The sequence below is a fragment of the Natrix helvetica genome, assembly GCF_964273705.1.
Source record: "Natrix helvetica genome assembly, chromosome: 5".
Lineage (NCBI taxonomy): Eukaryota > Metazoa > Chordata > Lepidosauria > Squamata > Natricidae > Natrix > Natrix helvetica.
The window spans coordinates 36,193,532-36,218,180 of NC_138551.1; the positions used below are offsets into that span (position 1 = coordinate 36,193,532).

Genomic DNA, 24,649 nt, shown 5'->3' on the forward strand with positions numbered 1-24,649 from the left:
CCAGCGAACTGTGTCTGCATCTACAAAGTTTTGCTATGCACTCTAGAGGCTGACAAGTTTTTGAACTCAAAGAATTCATAATACTTTAAAAAAAAAATCAAGCTAATCCTAGTCATAAAATCATAGCACGCTTCTAGTCATGGCAGAAGGGTCAGACAGGCCGGTCCCCATGCCGGAACCCACCACAAACTCAGAATGGAGGTCCGACTATGAGAAATCGCAGTAGCACCTCAGATGGCCTATAATCTTAGACAGCATTTGCTGAGGGCAGAACATATAGCAGGGGTGGAGAACATCAGAGCCGACTGGCTCAGCCAGACCGAGGTGGACAATTCGGAGTGGAAGCTGCAGCCAGCAATCGTTGAGGAGCTGGCAGAGCGATTAGGACGCCCCAAGGTCGACCTATTTGCCACCCCTTTCAACGTCCAGCTCCCGAGGTTTTACTCCAGGTACAGGACATGGGGGGCGGAGGGGGTAGACGCTCTCCGATGCCCTTGGCCCCGGGGGCTCCTCTATGCCTATCCATCCTTACCCCTGATCCCTAGGGTCATACAAGGAATCTTGCAGGAGGGGGCGGAGGTGGTGCTGATTGCCACACACTGGCCTCGAAGGCCTTGGTTTGCCGATCTCCAATTCCTCTTGGTGGACAGGCCCTGGAGAACCTCCCAGTAGAGGGTCTCCCTCAGTCAGGGGTCACTGGAACACCCTGAGGGAAGATCTTCCTCCCCCAGGGTTATACAGACTATCCAGGCAGCTAGCAGACCCTCCACGGAGCGCATTTACGGCACTACATGGCGGGTCCTTTCAACATGGTGCATCTCTAGGGGCCTTGATCCGGTCCAGGCCACTGTTGCACAAGTTCTGAACTTCCTCCAGGCGGGGCTGGACAGAGGGTTGGCTCCCAACACATTTAGGAGACAGGTCTCGGCCATTTCTTCGGTACTCCTGGGTGGTAGATCTCAGGCACGGACTCACCATCCGATGGTCAGGCGGTTCCTCAAGGGGGCCTCCAATCTTAAACCGCATACGGTGCACAGGTACCCTTCCTGGGACTTACACAGGGTGTTGGACGCTCTGACAGGTCCTTCGTTCGAACCATTACGTCTCTGAAGTTCCGGACACTTAAGATGGCCTTTTTTGTGGACATCACCTCCACCAGGAGGATATCTGAACTGCAGGCTCTGTCTACCAGGGAAGATCTCTGCATGTTCCACCAGGACAGGGTAGTACCAGGTTGGATGCCTCCTTCATTCCCAAGTTACGCTCTTGTTTCCATCGCTCGCAGGAGCTGATATTGCACATTTCTGCCTGGACCCTTCTCACCCATTAGAGAGGAAGTGGCACACCTTGGACATGAGGAGGGCTCTGAGGATTTACCTCAGAAGAACCAGGCCGAACAGGAAGTCGGAAGTCCCTTTTGCTTCCTTCCAGTGGGGGTCCCTGGGGAACAAGGTGACCTCCACCACAATAGGCAGGTGGTTAAGATCTTGTACGGCCTCTGCCTATCAGGCACGGGGTCGGCAAACACCAAGTTCTATCACAGCGCGTTCTACACAGAGTGCGGCCACTTTGGCGGCCTGAGCCATGCAGGCCTCACTATCAGAGATCTGTAGGGCAGCCACGGGGTCCTCCCCCTCACCATTCGTGAGGCATTACAAGTTGGACTCCTTTGCTTCTGCAGAAGCCTCATTCGGACGTAGGGTGTTGCAGGCTGTTCACAAGGCGGGGGAGGTCTCACCAGGCATAAGTTTGGCCATATACTCAAATGTGTAATCCTCCCTAGGGACGTGTAGGCTTTGGTACGTCCCATCCTGGAGACTCCTCCCCCTCACTATGGAGAAAGGGCGTTGGTACTTACCTGATACGCCTCTTCTCATAGTGGGGAAGGAGTATCCAGCCCCTCCCTGATATGGGTACGTTGCGAAATTGTTATGTCGTTTGTTGAACTGTTCTGTTGAAGTAATAGATAAAGGTTTGAAACTAAAAGTTTCACTAAACTAAAAGGCGTGGCTAAAAGAGCTTATCTGACTCAGTCCAATCAAGAGAGGACAAGGTCAACCCATCCTGGATACTCCTCCCCCACTATGAGAAGAGGCGTATCAGGTAAGTACCAACGCACTTATCCCTCCCCCTCCATTGAGGGAGGCCTGTTCAATTTTGACATAGATGTCAACATTATCTATAGCACCCTTAGAGTGCTAACAACAGATGTCTGCAAAGAATATAAATGCTTCAATTCTCCACCAGTCAGAATGAAAAAGCTTCTTGGATGAGAAGCAAAATGTTTTCAAAGAAAAAAAAAACAAAGTCCAATTTTTGGAAATGCACCTTTGAGACAAAGGAAAAATATTTTCACTTTCAGTAAAGTAAACAGTATAGCAAGACATCTCCTTCATAGATCATTCTATCTGGCATCCAGATCAGCGTATCTGAAACAGAGAAAATAAGTACCAGTTTTCCTTCTCTAGACAGCTTCCTAATATGGTTCATGTTAGGTGCACAAAATACCTCAGTCAAAAATCTCTACATATCTCCCATTTTCCTTCCTCTGAAACCTTTCTCTTAACTAGTTTGTTAAAGTCTCACTCTGAAGAACAAGATCTTGCATTATTTTCTGCAAATATCAGTCACATAATTTACCTCTACATGATAAATTAATAATGGTTTTATTGGATTCCTATTCCCAAGAACTCAGCTGGAATAATTGTGATTGTAAAAATGGCATGAAGTAGAGTGCATTTGAGATTCAATTCATGAGAATGAACCCCAAGTCGTCATCCCAAGAAAAGTCTGAGATGAACATAAATTGTCTTAAGAGAATCTTATCAAGCCTTAATTCGTTTTATCATGGTACCGCAAGAGCAACATATCTGTGAGAATATAAGATGTGACAGGATAACAGGCAGGGAAATTTCAGCATCCAAGTTAAAGAATTTTGGCGACAATACGTTATCAGTCCTATAAGTTCCAAAATAATAGTGATTTTTATTTAAAATGTAGTAGAAATCTAAACAAATAATATGCTTTGTTATTCTAAGGGCTTACTGGATTTGAAGAGTAGGTTTGACCGCTTCCTTCAAGAATCTTTTAATAATGACAGGCTCTTCAAACAAACAATTGCGGGTGATTTTGAATATTTCCTTAACCTCAACTCTAGATCTCCAGAATATCTCTCATTATTTATTGATGATAAGCTAAAAAAAGGAGTCAAGGGAGTAAGTATACTTTCTATTACAACTATGCAGTTTTTCTCACAAAACAGCTACAAAGATATACATTTCTATATGCTAATTTATTTCCATTGTGCAATTATAATTTTTACAAATTAATGTGAATATTTAAAAATGTGGATTTTAAAAAAACTGGACTGAATAAGTTCCTTTTAGGACTGTAAACCTCTGCAAAACCATATTGAAACAGGGAATTCAGGCTTCCATAAATATATTCCATTGTCACAATTAAGTATGTATATAGAAAATAGCTGAATAGCCGTGCTCCGCTACGAAACTATATGATTGATATTATAAATTGACACCTTGAAAATTAATGAGTAGTTACCATCAACCTCTCCTCTCCCCTTCTCTCCCTTAGCCTTGCCCCACAGAAGCCTCCTGTATCCTATCCCCTTCTCTTCTTCAGGCTTGCCCCAGAGAAGCCCCACCTATCCTATCACCTTGTCTCCCTCAGATTTGCCCCACAGAAGTCCCACCTATCTTATCACCTTCTCTCCCTCAGACTCCTCTCCAAACACCCAACCAGCAGGCTGGATGAGTCACGCACTGGCCATGCCGACGTCCAAGTTTCCAGGTTGGGGAGGTGGAGTAGAACGTCTAACTCCTTAGCAACAGAGCATGTTAATAATAATAATAATAATAATAATAATAATAATAATAATAATAATAATAATAATAATAATAATAATAATAATAATAATAATAATAATAATAAAATACTAATGCTCTGATGATCATTTCGAAAAATCCTTTGTTACCAAGCACCTAAAAGCCAAGAGCAACATATGTGCCAAATTTCAAGTTTGTAGACTTTACAGTTCTGGAAATTTTGTGATTCCTGCGTGAGTGTTTTCATGTTTATATATAGAGATTACTAATAAGTTAATAATATGTTTATATAAAAACCATATATAGATATTAAACTAGGCATGGCGAGGTCACTTATGAGGTCTTAATCAATTGTGGGAGACTCAGGATTTGAAGACTGATGTAAATCATTTGCCCTTCAGTTACTCCATCCTCATATCTTTCTCTTCGCTATCACATTTTGAAAGAATTACATTATTTAGAACCCTTTCAGTTAGTTTTCAGATCCGTAATACTTTACGAAAGCAGCACTGATGATGCTTTTTTCATGGGTGGGAGGCATGGTGATTCTCCTCCTTCCTCCGATGTTGGTTCAGGATTATTATTGATTTGGAGTTGGGAGGGAGGGCGCAGAGATCTATCATTGCTTTGCAGAATGCATCAGGGTTTGTTTCCCTGCTCCACGTTAACACTTATGTTCATTGGCACAGAGCTACATATCATCAATATGCTGATGATTCTCGGTTGTACAGCTCAGTTCCAGACCCTCCAATGCTGATGTGGTTCTGGGATCTGTAGGGATTTAGATGGAGAAAAAAAGGCTCAGATTCATCTCTTGTAATGTTGTGGATTGAGGAACCCCAAGGGTATGGAGATTTTTTATCTTTGGTCCTTGATGGAATAGTACTGCTGCAAACAGATCCAGTGCACAATTTCATGGCTCCTATTTGAAGAACAAGTAGCAGCTGTGACCTTTTCTACAGCTTTGCCATATGCACCAGTTATATCCACTTCTGAATTGGGAGGCCCTGCTTACAGTCACTTCTGCCTTACTTACATCATAATTGGATGAATACAATGCACTCTACATGAAGCTGCCCTTGGTGACTATTCGGAAGCGCTAGCTGATTTCTCACTTACATGTACTTCTAATTGTGGGCTGCACTAATAACCATTTGATTCTAGGTATAATTTAAGGTGCTGGTTCTTACCTATAAACCCTTTCATGAAAACAAAATTAGACTACCGTATTTTTCAGAGTATAAGACACACCAGAGTATAAGATGTAGCAAGGTTTTGAACAGGAAAATTTAAAAAAAAAAGTTTTTGTATTATGCAAATCTCACAAAAATGGTCCGGTTTTTGCAAAAATGGTCCTGTTTATTCCCCCAAAAAAGGCATTAATAGCCTTTAGGGAGCTTGCAGAGTGCTCCTGGGGGGAGTGGGGGGTCAAAATCGAGCAAAAACGTTTTTTAAAAGGGCATGGATAGTCTTTAGGAAGCTTATAAGAGTGCTGCGGGGGGGGGCAGCAATAAGGTACTTATGGCATCATAGTTGTTTAAGCTGTTACTTTTAAAAATTCAAAACTAAAACATTATTTTATTAAAATGAACCTTGTAAATCTTGCCGTCATATATGGTATCTATAAGTTTTGATTTTTGTTTTGTTCATAAATAGAATGGATCAGATAATCCATTCCTAGTTTTTCAATCCCTGCTAAATAAACAGCAAGATAATTTAGTTTTGAGAAATATTTTCTATAAAAATTATTCTTTTGACTATTCTAATAATTAATATATTACCTATTGTTTTTATCTTTATAGCTAACAGAGCAAGAGGTGGAGACTATATTGGACAAGGCGATGGTTTTGTTTAGATTTATGCAAGAAAAAGATGTATTTGAGCGATATTATAAGCAGCACTTAGCAAGGAGGCTTCTGACAAACAAGAGTGTTTCAGATGACTCAGAGAAAAATATGATATCTAAGCTAAAGGTAAGAGCAGTGTAACAATTTCTCAGTGACTTTTCCACTTAGCTTTAATTTTATAACATCTATTGAGTGGGATAAATTGAAGTGTAATTAGTTGTTTCAGTTAATTGTAAATGTTATACAATACTAAGCAAGCTATATTTAGTTGAAACATTTTGTTTTTGTCAGCAAAGAATTATTAAGCCATTGTGGTGGAGTGGCTAAGAGGTTATACTAAGACTGAGGATCCAAGTTCAAATCCATTTTCAGCTGTGAAATCTCAATGCATTGTACTAGTCACACTTTCTCAGTTCACCTTACCTCCCAAGGCTATTGTGGGTAGTCTTTACATAAGCCCATGTGCACTCCAGTAAAAATGCAGAATATAAATCAAATATCAATACTACATTAAAAATCTAAAGCTGATAAAATTAATATATTTGCTTCCTATGAATGTTGAATATGCATTTACACTTGAAAGATGAGAAATGTTGCAAGAGTAGTCATAGTAAACTATTGAGGGAATCCTAGTGGATAGGGAAGTATTTTTTCTTCAAGCTGCAAGTAACCTCCGTATCCATAGGCCATGCTTCTCCCCACCCCTAAAAATAACTCTCCTAAAAGGGAAAATTCCTACTCTATCCCCCAACCATAAAATTTTACATTCCTGCTTTTAGTATGTGTTTGAATTAATATGTACCTGCAATGATATTTTAAGGATAATTTATCCTTTTAAAGGGCAAAGTGAATAGTTAATACATTAATTTAGAGAGATTTAATGGGAATATTTCCAATCTCAATTCCATGTTGAATTTTAAAAGATTGGAATAGTAAATTCTTATTTTCAGTAAAATTTATTAGAATAATTAGATGTCTGATAATCAAGGTATAAATTAGCATAATTGCCTGTTGATATTTACTGCTAATTAATTAGTGCCTGGAACCAAATAGAATGTGTTATTTTTTTTCAGAACTTTCTTAAATTTACTTAAATATTTATATTGACATTCTAAATAACCTAAAAGGTTTCTCTCTGTTTAAATCATGTTATAAATAATTCTTTATTTTGCAGACTGAATGTGGATGTCAGTTCACATCAAAATTAGAAGGAATGTTCAGGGACATGAGCATCTCAAACACAACAATGGATGAATTTAGGCAACATCTACAGGCCACAGGGGTAAGATGCAAATTTTTGACTTATTTTAAGGATTCACAGACTTTTTGACCTGGTGATCACATTTCAAATTTTGAGAAGAAGGTCTCTGAGCCTTTGTCAGGTGTGACCCTGCTAAGGCATAGCAAATAATGTATTGGGGGGTGGGGGGGAGGATCTTAAGAAATCTTGCAAAGGAATTCCTACAACCACTTGGTATGAAAAGTGCATCATTTACATAGCAAAATCAAAATGTTTATTTTAGTGCCTTTCTTTTTGCCTGAGCTATGCAATAGGCTGGAGAGGCCTCTCCTTTGGGCATGCGGCTAGAGTTCCAATTATATCTTGTTTTGGCCCAGATTTAATACTAGATTACTTTCTTCTGACTGTATGAGAAGTGTCTCTTAATAACTATTTTGCAGAATGGCTACTCTAAGTGTGGGGCAGACACATTTCAGAGCACCAGTTTCCAGGAGTATATATACCAGTGATTGCGAACCTTTTCAGCACCGAGTGCCAAAACCAGAACGTTTGTGCATGCATGTGCATGCACACGCCGGAAATCCGAAGACCAGCTGGCTGACGCGCACATATCTATTTTTTGGCTGTTTTTCAGGTTGTTTTGGGGCCGTTTTTCAGGAAAAAATGGCCCGAGAAATGGCCTGAAAAACGGGCTAGTTTTTGGGCTGTTTTCAGGCCATTTTCTGATGCTCTGACACCCACAAAGACCAGTGGCCAACGCGCATATGCATGCCAGAAACTAAAAGAGTAGAGAGGGCTCTGCTTACCACCTCATGCCATAGATTCGCCATCACAGCTGTACACTATTCTATATATTTGATACTTCTGTCATAAATACTTATCTTTCTGAACAGATACATTTCAAAAGTAGGCTCTGTGCTGTGGCCATCTATTTCATATAATCCCCCCAATCGTGTGGTAATTCTGGAACTTAAGTCTTTTTCTGGATCCAGATGTTGATTTATTGAACTTGCTTGGTGGTATGCTTTTATTTTTTTTTTACAAATAACTGAAGGCAGTGAAGTCAAAAATTTTAAAAAATGAATTTGGCAGGTACAGGAGTTTGGATTTTTTTTTCTCAGTCTTTTTTTTTAATTCAATATTTTTTATTTTTTAAATAATAATTATACATACTATAGGAACAAAGCGTTGCCCAGGTCTTTTCTTTTACACCCTCTCATTTACAAAGTCAAATTTACATCATAGTTTTGTTTGCACTTTCAGCCAATTTATTCTCTTCTATTATTTTCATCTTTCTTAATATATAAACAATATCTACAATTGCCCCTTCAAAGTTACACCAAATTTTCATTTCTTATTTCCTCCATTTATATATTTTACTATAAGCAACATATATCTTCTAATTCAATTTAAGCATGGAGAGGATTTCTTTCAATTTTTCTACCATTAACAATATACTATAATTTCTTTATTTCTTAATTAATTACATAGCAATAACAATCTCACTACTATTCTCTTTGGTCTACTTATGTATCTCTTTTCCACTTTCTTTCTCTTTTAACCATTTTCTCTTGGGCTCTCAAATATTCCACTTTTAATTCTTTTTCTTCTCCCCCTTTCTCCTAATTTCTTCTTTTTCTTTTTCCAATTTTTTGTGGTTATTGTATCTTTTCTTCAGAGTATTTACATTTATTATTCTAGTAACTTTCCCCAGGGTTTTCCCTGTACTCCTCCCTTCTTTACTGTTTTGTGGTTTCTTTTTGGGGGGATCACCCCCCTTATCTGTTTTTTCTTTGTGACTGTAAATCTTAGTGAAATCTTCTATCTGCACTTTATTTTCAATTTTTCTTTCTTCCACATTATCTTCCTATACCTCATTTATGCCCTCTTTCACCTCCTCTTCTCCTATTTCTTTTTCTGTATGTTCCCTTTGATTTTCTGGCCTTTTTTTTTTTACCAATTAACGTTTCAAACGCACTTTTCAGCATCCCAAATAATTTATCATACATCCAATCTCCATTATACGTTTAACTATTTTAACAGATTTTTAAATTCTTGGGTTATACCACATTTAACTGCAAATCTTCCAAATTCTATTACTCAATTTTAAAATCAGTCCAGTCCAAATTGAAGTTTTCTTTCTCTTCCACAGCTGTAGATATGTCAATAGCTGTTAAAAACACATTAATTCCACAAAAAACAAAATAAAATAAGAAAAAAAAGGACTTCCCCCTGAGCTGTTTTTGTGGTTAGTTAATTTCTTCACTTGCAAACTGCAGAAGACAAAATCCTCGGAGACTATGGTATTTTAACCTCCGCTGCCTCTTTTTTCTTTAATAAAATTCCACGAAAGCCAGTTAGCTGCTAATTCTGCTCCGGGACCCTTTTTTAAGATCAAAATCAATTTTTCTTTTTCTCTGTGAGTTGGTCAATCATTTACCCGGTTTCCCCACTCCGTTCCAACACCACTCCAGCACAAAAAGCTTAGTCTGGATTTTCCATTTTTGTAGCGGTCATTTAATTATGGCCGCTGCCAGTTTGAAGGGCTTTTCTCTGACCTACCAAGGAACTGCCGGTTTCTCTTGGTTGTCCGAGTCATCTCTTCTTCTTTTTCTCCGTTCTTCCAGGATAGGTTTTGGTCCGAAGACCTCCTGACAGCGGTTTGTCTGGCTGGATTTCCATGGGGCTCAGCAGAGACCGCTTTTTTCCACCCGGTCTCACCGCAATGCTTCCGGCTTTTCCCTTTTTTTCTCAGTCTTGTAGACTTTGCCAATTAATGAGTATTCTGTGATCTTCTCAGATGGACTGTATGTTTATTATTTCCCATAGATTTTCAATGATAATTCCCACCCAATTTTTTCAGCTTTATAACTCATTTGAAAAAGTAAGAGTAAAAAAAGAACTGAAAGCTGACAGCAGTAATGTTTGAAAAGCTGTTATTTCTACAAAATGAAGTGATACAACTTCTTGTAATAAGGTTCCAGAATTTGCTATACACCCTTTTTTTAAAAAAGCAGATATTTAAAAATACAACCAGACACCCACACACCAAAATAAAATAATTGCTAGAATATCTTACCATGGACAAAGAACTGTGTTCTTTTCTGCATTCTTATAAATTTGGGGGTAACAGCTGCAGATTTCACACCTTTAAGTTTAATAAATAATAAAGTGGACATGCAACATACATTAGGGGTCACCAACCTTCCATACCTCAGGAACCACTAAATTCATAATTTTAAATCTCATGGACCACTAATATAATTTTTTTTAAAAGATAAACAGTATTTAGTGCAATATAAAAAATGCAAATAATTCTTCTGCGGACCACCAAAATTTTCTCATGGCCCACCAGTTGGTGACCACTGACATACAATATGTCTATTCTTCAATACATTTTATGAAGAGAGGAGCAATAAGTATATTTTTTCTCTAGAGAATATTTATTACTCCTTACGTCTCAAAAAGAATAATGATATGTATTCTGAAATATTTTTAGCATTTATATGAACCAGATTTGTCAATATTTGGGGAAAACTATTTACATCTCTAAGAATCAAAACACTTCTCTTTCCAATTCCTAAATTATTGTGTACAGTTGTATCACTTAAAACACACAAAACAACGCCAATTCTTTTCTCAGAAAATAAATGTCTTCACCACTTTGATCCTAAATTATCTGTATTTTGGCCCTAAAAAATAAAATATGAATAATATAATTCTTTAAAGATAATAAAAGTACTAAAAAGGTCCACCTTGAGAATTAAATTCTAAAATTGGAGGATAACAAAATTAAATGTTGTTTCCCTATTGTGATGCTTACCTAATTTCCACAGGTAGTATAAAATATACAGGTAGTACTCAATTTATAATCAGTTGCTTAATGACATTCGAAGGTATGACAGAAAAGGTGAAAAAAAGTTACTTATAACTTGTCCTCAAAGTTATGACTGGCGTACCACCTCCACAGTCAACATGATCACATTTCAGGCACTTGGCAACTGGCTCATATTTACAATTGGTTGCAGCATCATGTGATCACAGATTGCAACTTTTTTGTCATTTTCCAGCGCAAAAAAAACCCCTGTTGTGACTAATTTAACAACTGTGGTCAAATTAAATCCAGTCACATAGTGATTCAGCTCCGAAGACCTCCTGACAGCGGTTTGTCTGGCTGGATTTCCATGGGGCTCAGTAGAGCCCGCTTTTTTCCACCCGGTCTCACCGCAATGCTTCTGGCTTTTTCCTTTTTTTTCTCAGTCTTGTAGACTTTGCCAATTAATGAGTATTCTGTGATCTTCTCAATGGACCACTAATTTTAAATCCAATGGACCACTAATATAATTAGTGGAGCAATAAGTATATTTTTTCTCTAGAGAATATTTATTACTCCTTACGTCTCAAAAAGAATAATGATATGTATTCTGAAATATTTTTAGCATTTATATGAACCAGATTTGTCAATATTTGGGGAAAACTATTTACATCTCTAAGAATCAAAACACTTCTCTTTCCGATTCCTAAATTATTGTGTACAGTTGTATCACTTAAAACACACAACACAACACTAATTCTTTTCTCAGAAAATAAATGTCTTCACCACTTTGATCCTAAATTATCTGTATTTTGGCCCTAAAAAATAAAATATGAATAATATGATTCTTTAAAGATAATAAAAGTACTAAAAAGGTCCATCTTGAGAATTAAATTCTAAAATTGGAGGATAACAAAACTAAGTGTTGTTTCCCTATTGTGATGCTTACTTAATTTCCACAGGAATGATAACTTGAAAAAGGATTTGGCTGAAAATCCCAGCTGCTGGCTAGATTCAGACAGCTTTATATGTCTGAATCCTTCAGACATATTCCTTTCCTATATGTATTAGAGGTTTAAAGATCAAAAATAGCTCTTTGACTAGCATGCCCATGAAAAACCTAGTTCTCTAAGAACTAATTTTCAAAGTAATACTCTGTTCTTCTCATAACTTCCTGCAATATATTCTCAGCCAGCTAACATTTTTAAAGAATACATAAATAATAGAAGTGGATTCAATATTCTGTTAGTTTAATCCTTGTTATGGTTGTATTCAAGGTGTTGCACACATCTAAAGAAAAACTGCAAAATTTATCATAACACCACGATCTATTTCTACATTTATCTTCCTGCATAGGAAATTAATATCCATGCATCTGCTTCTTTAGAAGATACAAAGGAAAAATACAATGTATTAATAGGCTTTAAAAAGTTAATAACAAAATTACTTATTTTATTAATAATAAAAGCAAAGTAAATCATTCTGGCAAACAGAATGAAAATTCTTTGTCTAAATCCTTATTTTTCAATTACCATTAAACCAATCCCACATTATTGTTATTGCTCCATCTCTTCTCTGATTTGAGCGTGTTTCATTTCGTGCACCTGGTACCTTTTTCAGGAGATTTTCTTTATTCATTTAGACAGTCTTTGAGAGTCACTGAAACAAGCTATAAAAATACAGTTCAATACTAAATGCCAATTTAAAATAACTGCACTTTTCCTTTGAGACCCTATAATTGTAATACGGCTTAAATCCCTTAAGAAAGATTCAGGTGGAAGAATGATTCATATCAATATAAGATAATATTTGTAACAGAGCTGTCCTTGCTCCTCTCTTAGCTTTCTTGCAGACATTTCATTATCCAAACTGGGTAACATTATCAGTGCTATATCAGGACTATCATATGAATGATTCATATGTTCAATGCATATGATTTACCCAGCATGTTTAAATCATGGTATACTGATGATCCCATTTTTTAAAATCAGATTTATTTTAAAATAAATATATCTCAGTTTATTGTGATTAATAATAGCTGGGAGTCACCTTATATTTGCTGTGTGTAACTTTTTCAATGTACATTATATCATTCATTTCTCTCTTTTCCAATGCTTGCAATTTGGGGTCCTTACATTTTTCCTTTACACTGTTTCTCTAAATACTTAGAAATGAATGCTGCTGCCATTTGCTTTACAAGACAAAGGAATATGTTGGTCAATATTACAACCACATACATATATTTAAAATGATATTCTTTGAACTAAGCTAGAATAACCAACTCAAAAGCTGAATAATATTAAATTAGAATTGGATCAGCTAAGAAATAAGATTCTCCAGAAACAAAATACTGAAGGCTATATTTCCATAGTATCCATAGTATTATGTATCAATGGTCCCAAGGCTTGTTATCTTGTAAAGTCAAAAGACACCAGATACGAAAGAGTCTCATAATCCTGTAATTCTACAACTGAAAGCAGTACATAATTCTAGCAAGAGAAATCAATTTCTGTTAGTCCAGTGCTTCATTCTAAAAATAACTTGTTGCATATTGGATTCTACAAAAGAAATGCTTGCTGTGGTTCTGGGGGTTTTAGGGACAGGGTGTTGTACACATAATTAGTATTCATTAATTTGCATATAATTGGTCACTCTTTCCTTACATGTAAAACCTTGTTTAGATATATATTTCAAAAATCTAACTGAATTGCTTCACCAACAGATGGCAGATTTTGATTTTGGTAATGAAAACTAATTGAATAATTTAAGATCTGATAGTAGTTAGGGCAGCACTGTGTTGCATTGAAAGCTTTTTGTAATTCATACATTTTAAAAATATAACAAAATCTCTTATAGATTACAATAACTTGAAAGTTACCTAACTGCGATATAAGGACCTTCTCATCTTGTTCTGGATTTGGGATTAAACAAAATGTAGGCAACATGAAGAGGGCAAGGTTAATGTACAGGAAGTCCTTATATTACAACAGTTCATGTAGTGACTGCAAAGTTGCATCATCCCTGAAAGAAGTGACTTATGATTGTTTTCCGCACTTACGACCATTGCAGTGTCCCCATGATCAAAATTCAGATGCTTGGCAGCTGACTCATACATGACAGTTACACCGGGTCATGTGATCTTCCTTTTGCAACCTTGTGACCAGCAAAGTCAATGGGAAGCCAGATTCACTTAACAACCATGTTACTAACTTAACAACAGAAGTGATTCACTTAACAATTGTGGCTAGAAAGGTCATAAATGGGGCAAAACTCATTTAACAAATATTTAGCAACATAAATTTTTATCTGCATTGTGGTCTTAAGTTGAGGACTACTTGTATATTGCTCCCTTTCTCTTTTCAGCAGTTATTTGTGTGTCATTTCCCATTGACCCATCTGTGTTCTTTCTGTGCACTTTCCCTCCTTCCCATCAGCTACCTACCTTCTTGCATTTCTCTCTATTCCTTCTGCCCCAAACTACTTCTGGGACAGAACAGCTCTATTTTGCTTCTTATGTGGACAAAATACTCAATATGTACATGTTTCACTTTGAAAATGGACCACTCAAAACCAGTTTTTCCTTCACAAAATAGATGGCATGCAGAATATTTTGCACATTGTTATATTCAATCTCCTCTATTGTTTTATCAGCTATTAAGGTGGATATGCTATTTGTGAAAGGTTAGCTTTCATATATAATAGTTATATTTTTAGCATTATGAACAGGTGAAATTTAGCTAATGTTTAGTAGTTAATACTGATGGCAAACTCTGGAGCAAAATTGCATGGAAAGGTAAGAAAAATATACAGGTAGTACTCAATTTATAATCAGTTGCTTAATGACATTCGAAGGTATGACAGAAAAGGTGAAAAAAGTTACTTATAACTTGTCCTCAAAGTTATGACTGGCGTACCACCTCCACAGTCATCATGATCACATTTCAGGCACTTGGCAACTGGCTCATATTTACAATTGGTTGCAGCATCATGTGATCACAGATTGTAACTTTTTTGTCATTTTCCAGCACAAAAAAAAAAAAAAACTGTTGTGACTAATTTAACAACTGTGGTCAAATTAAATCCAGTCACATAGTGATTCAGCTTACAACCTGAATGAATTATAACAAAAATTATGGGCTTAATTATGATCATAAATCAAGGACTACCTATATGGAAAACTGTTAAGAATGGCTATCAGTTCTGAAAGCTTCAAAGGGATTTTATATTTAAACTTTGATTTACAATTATAGTCCCAATGTTTGGAGTATCAAATGAAATTGATTTTCCCTATTTTCAAGAAAATACAATGAATGGTTTGCCTTTATTTTTATAGGTCTCACTAGGCGGTGTTGATCTGACAGTGCGGGTTCTCACAACGGGTTACTGGCCCACTCAGTCGGCCACACCAAAGTGCAACATTCCCCCAGCCCCCAGGCATGCTTTTGAAATATTTAGGAGGTAAGGAATTCTTCATATTTTTTTCCTTGGAATTTGTTTTAAAACATAATGCCCAGATTTTTGTCAGTGTTTATGTGCTAAATTATTCTGCATTTCCACTAGATATTTCAAAAATAGTATTCTACTATTGCAAGATTTTTTTGAAAAAATTGTAGACATTGAAGGCTTAGAAACATTATTTGGATTGCATGCAGTTGCTTTAATAAGTTCTTATTTATTTATTAGATTTGTGTACCTACTCATCTTATATATGTGGACTCTGATTGGTTCACAATTCTAAGATTATAATGAGTATGTAATGTTTAAGATAACATAATATTTGAACTATAGTTTTTGAATGAATTTTTCAAAATATAAGATGCTTTGTAATAAATATTGTTATGTTTATGTGGGCTTCAAAAAACTTTTTGTTGGAAATTTGCAATACAGTTAGGCAACTGTTGATTGGTTTTTTTTGAATTTTGTAGGTTTTATTTAGCCAAACACAGTGGACGGCAGCTAACACTCCAACATCACATGGGTTCTGCAGATCTTAATGCGACCTTCTATGGCCCTGTAAAAAAAGTAAGTGCCGTTGCTTACCGTATATACTTGAGTATAAGCCGACTCGAGTATAAGCCGAGACCCCTAATTTTACCCCCAAAAAACTGGAAAAAGTTATTGACTCGAGTATAAGCCGAGGCTGGGAAATGCAGCAGCTCACGGTAAATTTCAAAAATAAAAATACGGGTAGATAACAATAAAATTGCTTTAATTGTGTGTGTGTATGTGTCAGTCTCTCTCTGATTCCCTCCCTCACTCCCTCTCTCTGTTTCTCTCTCTGTCTGTCTGTCTCATTCACACACACACACACACACACACACTGTGGTCACCTTGTTGAGTGAATCAGAGACGTACTTTTAACTACCTGGCAGCGGCGTTTTGCCTTGGGGGACTCCTCAGAATATCCCAAGACTTCGGAGGGAAGTTTACAGCCCTCCCTCGGTACGTTTCGGAGGGAAGCTTCTGCAAAGGCGAGTGACAACAAGTCTCCCAGGCTTTAATTTGCCGAGCTGTGCGCACGCGCCTGTTTTCCACGGTGTGGAGCAGCGGCGAGATTCTGTGCAGCGAGCGATGATTCCAGGGGCCATCCGGGAAGATGAGGAACGCGAGGGGGGACCCTGCCCCCCCCCACTGATGGCCCCCGGAATCATCACTCGCCGCCCAGAATCTCGCCGCTGCTCCACGCCGTGGAAAACAGGCGCGTGCGCACAGCTCGGCAAATTAAAGCCTGGGAGACTTGTTGTCACTCGCCTTTGCAGAAGCTTCCCTCCTTTTTTTTGTTCACTGGAGTATAAGCCGAAGTGGATTTTTCAGCCCAAAAAGTGGGCTGAAAAATTCGGCTTATACTCAAGTATATGCGGTATAAATAATGTGGTCTGAGTCATCTTTTAATGACAATTTACTATATTTGTACTTTCCAAAAAAGGTTTAATTTGGCATTCATTTATCATTCAGAATAGCCACTTTCCAAATTTCACATGTGCTTTAAGCAAAAAATGCATACAAATGTGACTATGAAATAATTGACATAAACATGAACATATTATTAAAGTAATAAAAATGCATATATTAAAGAAATATATTTTAAATATATTTTTAAAATGTATATTAGGAAACCTGCATACAAAATATGCATAAATGGAAGACATTTTAATGTATTCTGTTAAATCAAAATTATAAAAAGATATAGAAGTACAGTGAATCACACTTAAATTAGAAAAAAATGCAAAACTTGTAAAGAAATTAGGCCTTTAATTTGTGCCACAGACTGTCATTGTTAATCATATGTTACACAAAGTTATATTTTGGGAGATTTATTATATGAAGTATCGCTAATGGGCGGATAAACTTACAGTGTGATATAACAGAGGCATCTAGTTTTTCTGCCAAAATTCTCAGAGAATCAGAATCACATAAACTTCAAATTTCTCTCTATAGTAGATGTAGTCCTCAATTAACTCTGCCCCATTTAGCAACTGTTTAAAGTTACAATGGCACTGAAAAAATAACTTTACAATTGGTCCGCATGCTTATAAGTGCCACAGCATCCCTGAGGCCACATGATCACAATTTGTGAGATTCACAGCCAGCTTCTAACAAGCAGAGTTAGTGAAATCATAAGTTGTGGTCATGTGATTTGCTTAACAATCAAGTGGGAAGTCATATGGTAGGTTCATTATGGTCCTGTAATATCTTGCTTAACAACAACAGTGCTTAGTGATGGAGTTGCTGGCCATACTTGTGGTTATTAAGCAAGGACTACCTGTTCTCCCTCATAGTGTCTTTATGGGGATAGCAGCCTTCCCAAAGCTAAATGTGTCCAGATGTATTGTGTTGCAGTTGCCAGCTATTTTCAAAGATATGCTGGAGGTTCTAATATAGCATAGCTGGAAGGTGCCAAATGGAATTATTCTGTTTATATCTTTTTAATGCAGCCATTATAAGAAGCTATATGTTATGTTTTGTTTCTTGGCACAGGATAGTCTGTCAGTAGCCAGGGATTGCACATTTGTTTGTTTGCTTGTCTTGGGTGCTTATGGCCATTAGGTTATATGGTGGTTTCATAGTCTCAGATACGTTATTTCTTCCAGGCTTGACATGCCCATCTTGTTTGACTTTATTTTAAAATATATTTATCATTGGCCACAAAATAACAGAATAACAGTGTTGGAAGGGACATTGGAGAACTTCAACCCTCTGCTCAAGCAGGAAACCTTATACCACCCACAACTTCATAATTTTCATAGTGTGATTTTACAGCATTCTAGGTCCACAAATAGCATCGTAGAGGTCACAGCTGTAAATTGTATATTTCTACTTTGCTTTAGAGTAACAAGGCACAGCTTGACAGTATGATCTGTTGGGAACTTAACTGATAGCAGCACTGTATGGTTTATTTGTGGCTTCTTTGTGGTTTGTTTCTGCTCTTTTCTCAAAACCACCCAGAGACATGCAAGATATCATTAGCTAAGACAAAAAAGAGAGTTTTTTGCTATGCTTGTTCAACAGATTACATTATTTGTCAACAAACTATGGTTTGGCTTAATATGTAGATACTTTTGCATTTCATGCTTTCAGCTACAGTTTGAAATGTTTTTTTAAAAGATATACTGGTAACTTTGATTTTCCAATAGCTTGTTAAAAATAGGCCAACTATTAAATGCAAAATAATTTAAGTCCTGTGACAAAAAAGCAAAAATAAATACCTTTAAATGAAAAGTATGTAACAACTTAAGCTTTTTAGTAAGTACACTAAATAACTAATCTCTAAGTAAATGAAAATATTCCTAGAATGACATTTGATTTTTTTATAATTAAAACAGGAAGATGGTTCAGAGGTTGGTGTAGGAGGTGCCCAAGTAACTGGCTCTAATACAAGGAAGCACATACTGCAAGTGTCTACTTTCCAGATGACAATACTCATGCTTTTTAATAACAGAGAAAAATACACTTTTGAGGTATGAGCTTTGTTAGCTATACACTTTCCTTTATCTCTTGAATGTGCTTTTATTTTCACAAATCATGGTACAATGGAATCCTTCATATCCTTGAGCAATTGCATAGCAAATTCCTATATGCAATATACAATATTAATATCTAGTAAACTAATTAATCTTACTAACCATTTGCACTTGTTAATTAAATCTAAGAATGCAGTATTTGTTATGCTTTACATCATTTGTTATAATCTTGAAGTTATATTACACCATTGTAAATAAAATTGATATGCTACAATTCTCCCTTCCATTATTTTTATTTAGAGTATTTAGTGATACTATTACCATTTTCATGCTGTATATTTTTTCTGTAATGTTCACTTTTTTTTGCCAAGCTGTAAAATGCAGGTGACATGGGTGTAAACAGTTAGATGATTGCATTTAAATGTCACCATACATGGCATTGAAATTCAGTATGAAATTAAGAACAAAGCTATCTTAAAAGTGAATATTTAGTATATTGGCAGGTCAGTTAAAACTTTTTTTAAAAAAATTATATTTTAAATCAGTTGATTTTGTTGTATAAATATTTAATATTGTTTTAGTTTGTTATTTAAAATATTTTGTGAAAAATCTTGCTAAGAATAATGCTAATTATTAGGCAAGTGAAAACAAAACTTTCTCTGAATTTAGAAATTTGGAACTTGAAATTCAGAATTGTGTTTTTGAATGCACTTTCAGATTTTTGTTTAAAACATCTTTATTTTGAGAAACAATGGATATCACAGGTTATTTTCAGTGTCCTATTTTCTGAAGTGGTAAAGGACAAAAGAGTGAGGAAGAATTACTGTTATTATCTGTGTTAAAAATATACCAGGCCCTTGTACAAAATATACAGACTGTATACAAATCCCCAATTTTAATTGGTCGTCCAATCTTAAGTACACACCACATAAATTCAACCACTAAGTGACCAATTTTGATTGGGTTTTATTTTTTTTCCAATAACAGTGAGAATGGGAATCTTAAATCTCTGAAGAGAAAACCATTTCACCCCAGCTACTTGCAGCTTCTTTGTCATTCCCAGTTCTAAGACCCTTAAAAATGCTAAATATAGATTGAAGTTTCCGTAATGCCTTTTGGTGACATCACAACACAGATTCTATTTTATGACCTCTGTTTGATCAGGAGATTGAATGATAGGGCCCCAAGGGCTCTTTTAAAAATTTTGCTTTTCTGTGTAAATTTTTTTATTCAATTTGATATATAGGAGATACAACAAGAGACAGATATTCCTGAAAGAGAGCTTGTACGAGCGCTGCAGTCCCTTGCATGTGGCAAACCTACACAACGGGTTCTTACAAAAGAGCCAAAATCAAAAGAAATAGAAAATGGACATATATTTACAGTGAATGATCAATTCACATCCAAACTGCACAGAGTCAAGATTCAAACAGGTATATTCACTTTCAGCTAGCTGTCAGTTTCACTGTTTATTGATTCCTGATTGCTCTCTCTCTCTCACTCTCACTCTCACTCTCACTCTTCATTACAACTCCTCTTCTCTGGCTTCTTATCCAACAATTTCAAATATTTCACTGTCCTGTATCACACAAAAAGGAGGGGGGATTCTTAGTTTATTTTCCGTTCTAATATCATTCTCCTTTCTAGAATTGATAGTTTCTCTTAGACATTCCACTGAAGATGCCAAATCTAAAAGTTTTCATTCTCATATTTATGGATCCAGTCCCATTTGATTCGTTTTGTTATTTATCAGTTAGATCTCTGTGATTCTATATCATATAATTCTCTGTCTAATCATTCTTTCAAATTCCTCTTTTTCTGGGTGAGGGTTTCTGCCAAGGCTCATCCTTTTGTCTATTTTTGTCTGTTAGTATATTTCCCAGGGAGACTTAAACAAAATGTCTTTCATTAAAGTATTTCTTTATGAAAAATATAAGTCCTCTTTTAAAGGATGATATTCCAGATATTGCCAAAAGACAATTTCCAACATTTTCTGGGTGCATAATCAATTAAAGATGCTGGGAATTTTATCTGAGAAGAGCATAAGAACATCAGCTTGTTTAAGGAATGAAAATAAACAGGTTTCATTATTACACTACTGGATCACTTTGACTGTATTTTCAAATTGTCAAATGATTACTATTTTAAAAAATGCTACTTTTATTTTAATTGTGTGGGTCTCTTCTATTCTTTCAGTTGCTGCCAAACAAGGAGAGTCAGACCCCGAAAGAAAAGAAACAAGACAGAAAGTAGATGATGACAGAAAGCATGAGATAGAAGCTGCTATAGTGCGGATAATGAAATCCAGAAAGAAGATGCAACATAATGTGCTAGTAGCAGAGGTAATTTAATTAATCACTGAAACATTGAAATTAAAGTATTTAAGTTTCTAAACAATTTTAAATTAAAATTTCACAGTTAAAGGATTTATGAAAACTCTCCCAATTAAAGTGAGTTAAAGCAATTCTTTAAAAGTACTCACAAATGGAGGTAGGTACATATCCCTGAGGACGGACCTCTCTGTAGGATTGGGTGGTACTCTAGTTCTAGCCCCAGTTTATAATCTTAATAATAACCATAAAAGTAGTTTGACCACCAAAGCTAGTGATCCTTGTTTTTTTTTTAAAAAAAAACTTACACACTGACCTTTTTTCCACCTGTAAGTAAATAATTTAGACTCGGGCCACTTCAGGCTCAAAACTCATCCCTTGAGTTGGCTGTAGAAACACTAGCTTCCATATAGTGTATTATAGTCAGTCTAGTCTTGATGTGATATAGCATGTATAAGTGTAAGCAGGCTTTTCATAAACACAGTTACAGCTGACATGGATAGGAAAAAAGTAAATATATCTCAATATTTCACTGTATGGATGCAATCATGCATTTTTTTGGACAACAATGGTGAGATTGCTGGTCATCATCACATTTTAGGATATTTTTGAGTTTAATTTACTGCCCTGGTAAATATTAACACATCCATCTCTGATTACCTTCCAAACCCAGTGCTTGCACTTACTTACAACACAGTCCTAGCTTCAGCTGCCATATATTTGCTTATAGTCAGTGATGTTTACCATAGGACCCCCCAAAATACAGAATTAGTTTTTCAGTTTATGAAATTTATGAAAGCATTAATAATTGAAAAAGCATTCTACATGTTTTGTTTTTCAAAGTCATATCCAGGCCTGCTTACTTGCTAATATAAATAATATTAAAATACTGTACCTTTTGTTCCAGGTAACTCAACAACTGAAGGCACGATTTCTCCCAAGTCCAGTTGTTATTAAAAAGCGTATTGAAGGACTTATTGAGCGAGAATATTTGGCACGAACACCTGAGGACCGCAAAGTATACACTTACGTAGCATAAAACGTGTCCCACAACTATGATTTATTCTTGGACTATATTCTTCGCATGAACTGAGAAGTTCTTTTAAAAATCATTAAATATTAAGACGACCATATCTTCTATTAAATTACAATACATGTTCTAGACCAGTCAGATCAAGCCTTTACTCCTTCAGAAAGTTTTTCAACATCAAAATGATTGAGCTTCAAGCTTCTCAGCATTTATCCCTGTAGAGATCATCCTTACAGTTTCCTCGGGAAAATGTGAATGTGCCGCGTTTTTGTTTTCAATACTGTATGAAAACAGGAAAAAATAAATAAAAACAAATTTAGAAAATACAGCTCATTAAAAAAAATAAAATTGTTGAAATTTCATTTCCCCGAATCTTCAGTGTTGATGTAAATGTGTTTTCTGTAGTGTTGCTTAGCACTTTGTGCATTGTATACGTTGGGTTACAAGAAAAACACACGATGGTAAGATTGAATTTCAAATATACTGCTCTGTTTGGACATTTCTTTAAAAAAAGTGTTTAATTTACTATTTGGTAAATTTATAAAAGCCTGATGATCTTGGCTTGGTTTTTCTTTCCATCTACACTCATTCATATTCCAGTTAATCTGAGGAAGAACCTTTTTTTGGCACAATTATGGGCTGTAATATTTGGCCTTCCTATTTGTCATTTGAGATCTTCCAAATGAAATTGCATACTAATTAGGTTTGTTCTGATTCCTTTATAGGAGAAATGGGAAAACATTAGTCTGTATAAACTGTATCATACTTTTTGCTGTTGTATTCACTGCTCATAGTGGATTGTACAGAGCAATGTTTTTATTTCACTCAATGTAGACAAAACAAATTTAAAATAAATGGATTTAGTGTACACAGAGCACTAATTCAAATGTATTACAGCACAGGGATGGCAATTTATTAAACCAAATACTACCCCTTGGAGAAGCACATTAACCTATGCTCTGTTCATGAGGTAGAAGGGGATTTTATGCCTTTTTAATTTCTCACTTTTCAGGAGGGTCAAATGAAGCCACTGTGCACTATTAATTTACTGTTTTAAAATGCAATCTTAAAATGCAATAAATACTGTTACTTTGATCTTATTAAATCTCCAGTTCTTGCAACAAGTATTTTCTCCTTCTCAAGGTGGGTAAGGATGAAGTTTTGACTACTACTAAAGCTTTTAAATTTTGATTATTTAAAAAAAATTGCAATAGTATTTTACTGTGTAATCTGACACCAAATGAAATTTTATGTAGCTCCTATAGTGTATAACCTAGTTTTACAGCAATGAGTTCACAAAGATTCTATCTTTTTGTGCACAAATTGTGAAGTTCTGCTGATCAATTTACTTTTAGCTTAAGTTCATAAATAGTCTTCGGATGTAACAGAGTAACATTTAAAAAAATAAATAAATGTATAGCATGTATACAGGAAAGAAAACTAGGTGAATTCTGTTTCAACCTGTAAAGTTGAAGCTCTCACTGAGCTTTTCATGTGTTATTGCTGTACTTTATTTGTACATTTGTATAGCAGATACTTTTTCTCCCAGTACTAAATATTTATAGCCTGCTTAAAAGGTGGTAAACTGGTTCTGCATTGCAGGGTTGCTATTAGTTATGAATGTTTCCCCCGACTATGTGAAAGATTTCTGTTTTCCCTCCACCCCCCTGCTATGGAGATTATTGTCTGCAATATGAAAAACTGTAACAAATATAGGTAATATTCTTGCAGTTGGGGTTGCTAATGTTAATAATGTTAATACGTTAATGTGTACTTAATTGTTTTTTGATATTGTGATTGTTTTCATTCAGAATATTATTTTTTTTAAAATATATGTGTAGGTAATACTTGGTTAATGGCCATTCATTCAGTGACCGTTTGAAGTTATGATGGCACTGAACAAGGAGACTTACAGCTGACCTCAAAGTAGTGGCCAATACTGCATTCTCATTATCACATGAGGAACAACAGAACTTTATATAACACAATGGAGACTTCCCCCTTGGTTGCAGATTTCATATACAGAGAATGATGATTAAGTAAAGATGAACTCTCCAAAGACCTATGGACTATTATCAACAGTACTGTGCAAAATTTTTAGAGAGTTGTACAAAAATGCTATAAATTAAGAATGCTTTCTGAAATAAAAGTGTTAATAGTATGTTTTAGCAATTAACAAAATGGAAAGTAATTGAACAGAAGAGAAATCCAAATCAAATCAATATTTGGTGTGACCACCCTTCGCCTTCAAAACAGCATCAATTGTTCTAGGTATACTTGCACATAGATTTTTTGAGTAACTTGGCAAGGTTCTTTTAAGGTTGTTCCAAACATTTTGGAGAACTAACCATAGATCTTCTGTGGATATAGGCTGCCTCATATCCTTCTGTCTCTTAATGTAATCCCAACAGACTTAATGATGTTGATATCAGAGATCTGGCGGTCAAACCATCACTTCCAGGACTTGTTCTTCTTTACTCTGAAGATCTTAATAAGAATGGCTATATGTCCTGCAGAATACATTTGGGCCAATCATACTCCCCCCTGATGGCATGGTATGATGGGTAAGTATCTGCCTGTCTTTC

At 35.9% G+C, this 24,649-nt stretch overlaps 1 protein-coding gene across 1 annotated transcript in view; it reads left to right on the forward strand.

The window, feature by feature from the left end:
* Positions 1-22,436, forward strand: part of CUL3 (cullin 3) — a 55,551-nt gene extending 33,115 nt beyond the window's left edge. The window contains exons 8-16 of the mRNA XM_081956371.1: positions 3,039-3,215; positions 5,645-5,815; positions 6,864-6,971; positions 15,077-15,201; positions 15,669-15,765; positions 18,567-18,701; positions 19,951-20,137; positions 20,901-21,046; positions 21,942-22,436. Of these exons, the coding sequence (XP_081812497.1) occupies positions 3,039-3,215; positions 5,645-5,815; positions 6,864-6,971; positions 15,077-15,201; positions 15,669-15,765; positions 18,567-18,701; positions 19,951-20,137; positions 20,901-21,046; positions 21,942-22,073 (1,278 nt within the window). The 3' untranslated portion in view covers positions 22,074-22,436. The remainder of the gene's footprint in view (positions 1-3,038; positions 3,216-5,644; positions 5,816-6,863; positions 6,972-15,076; positions 15,202-15,668; positions 15,766-18,566; positions 18,702-19,950; positions 20,138-20,900; positions 21,047-21,941) is intronic.
* The last annotated feature ends 2,213 nt before the right edge of the window (positions 22,437-24,649 follow it).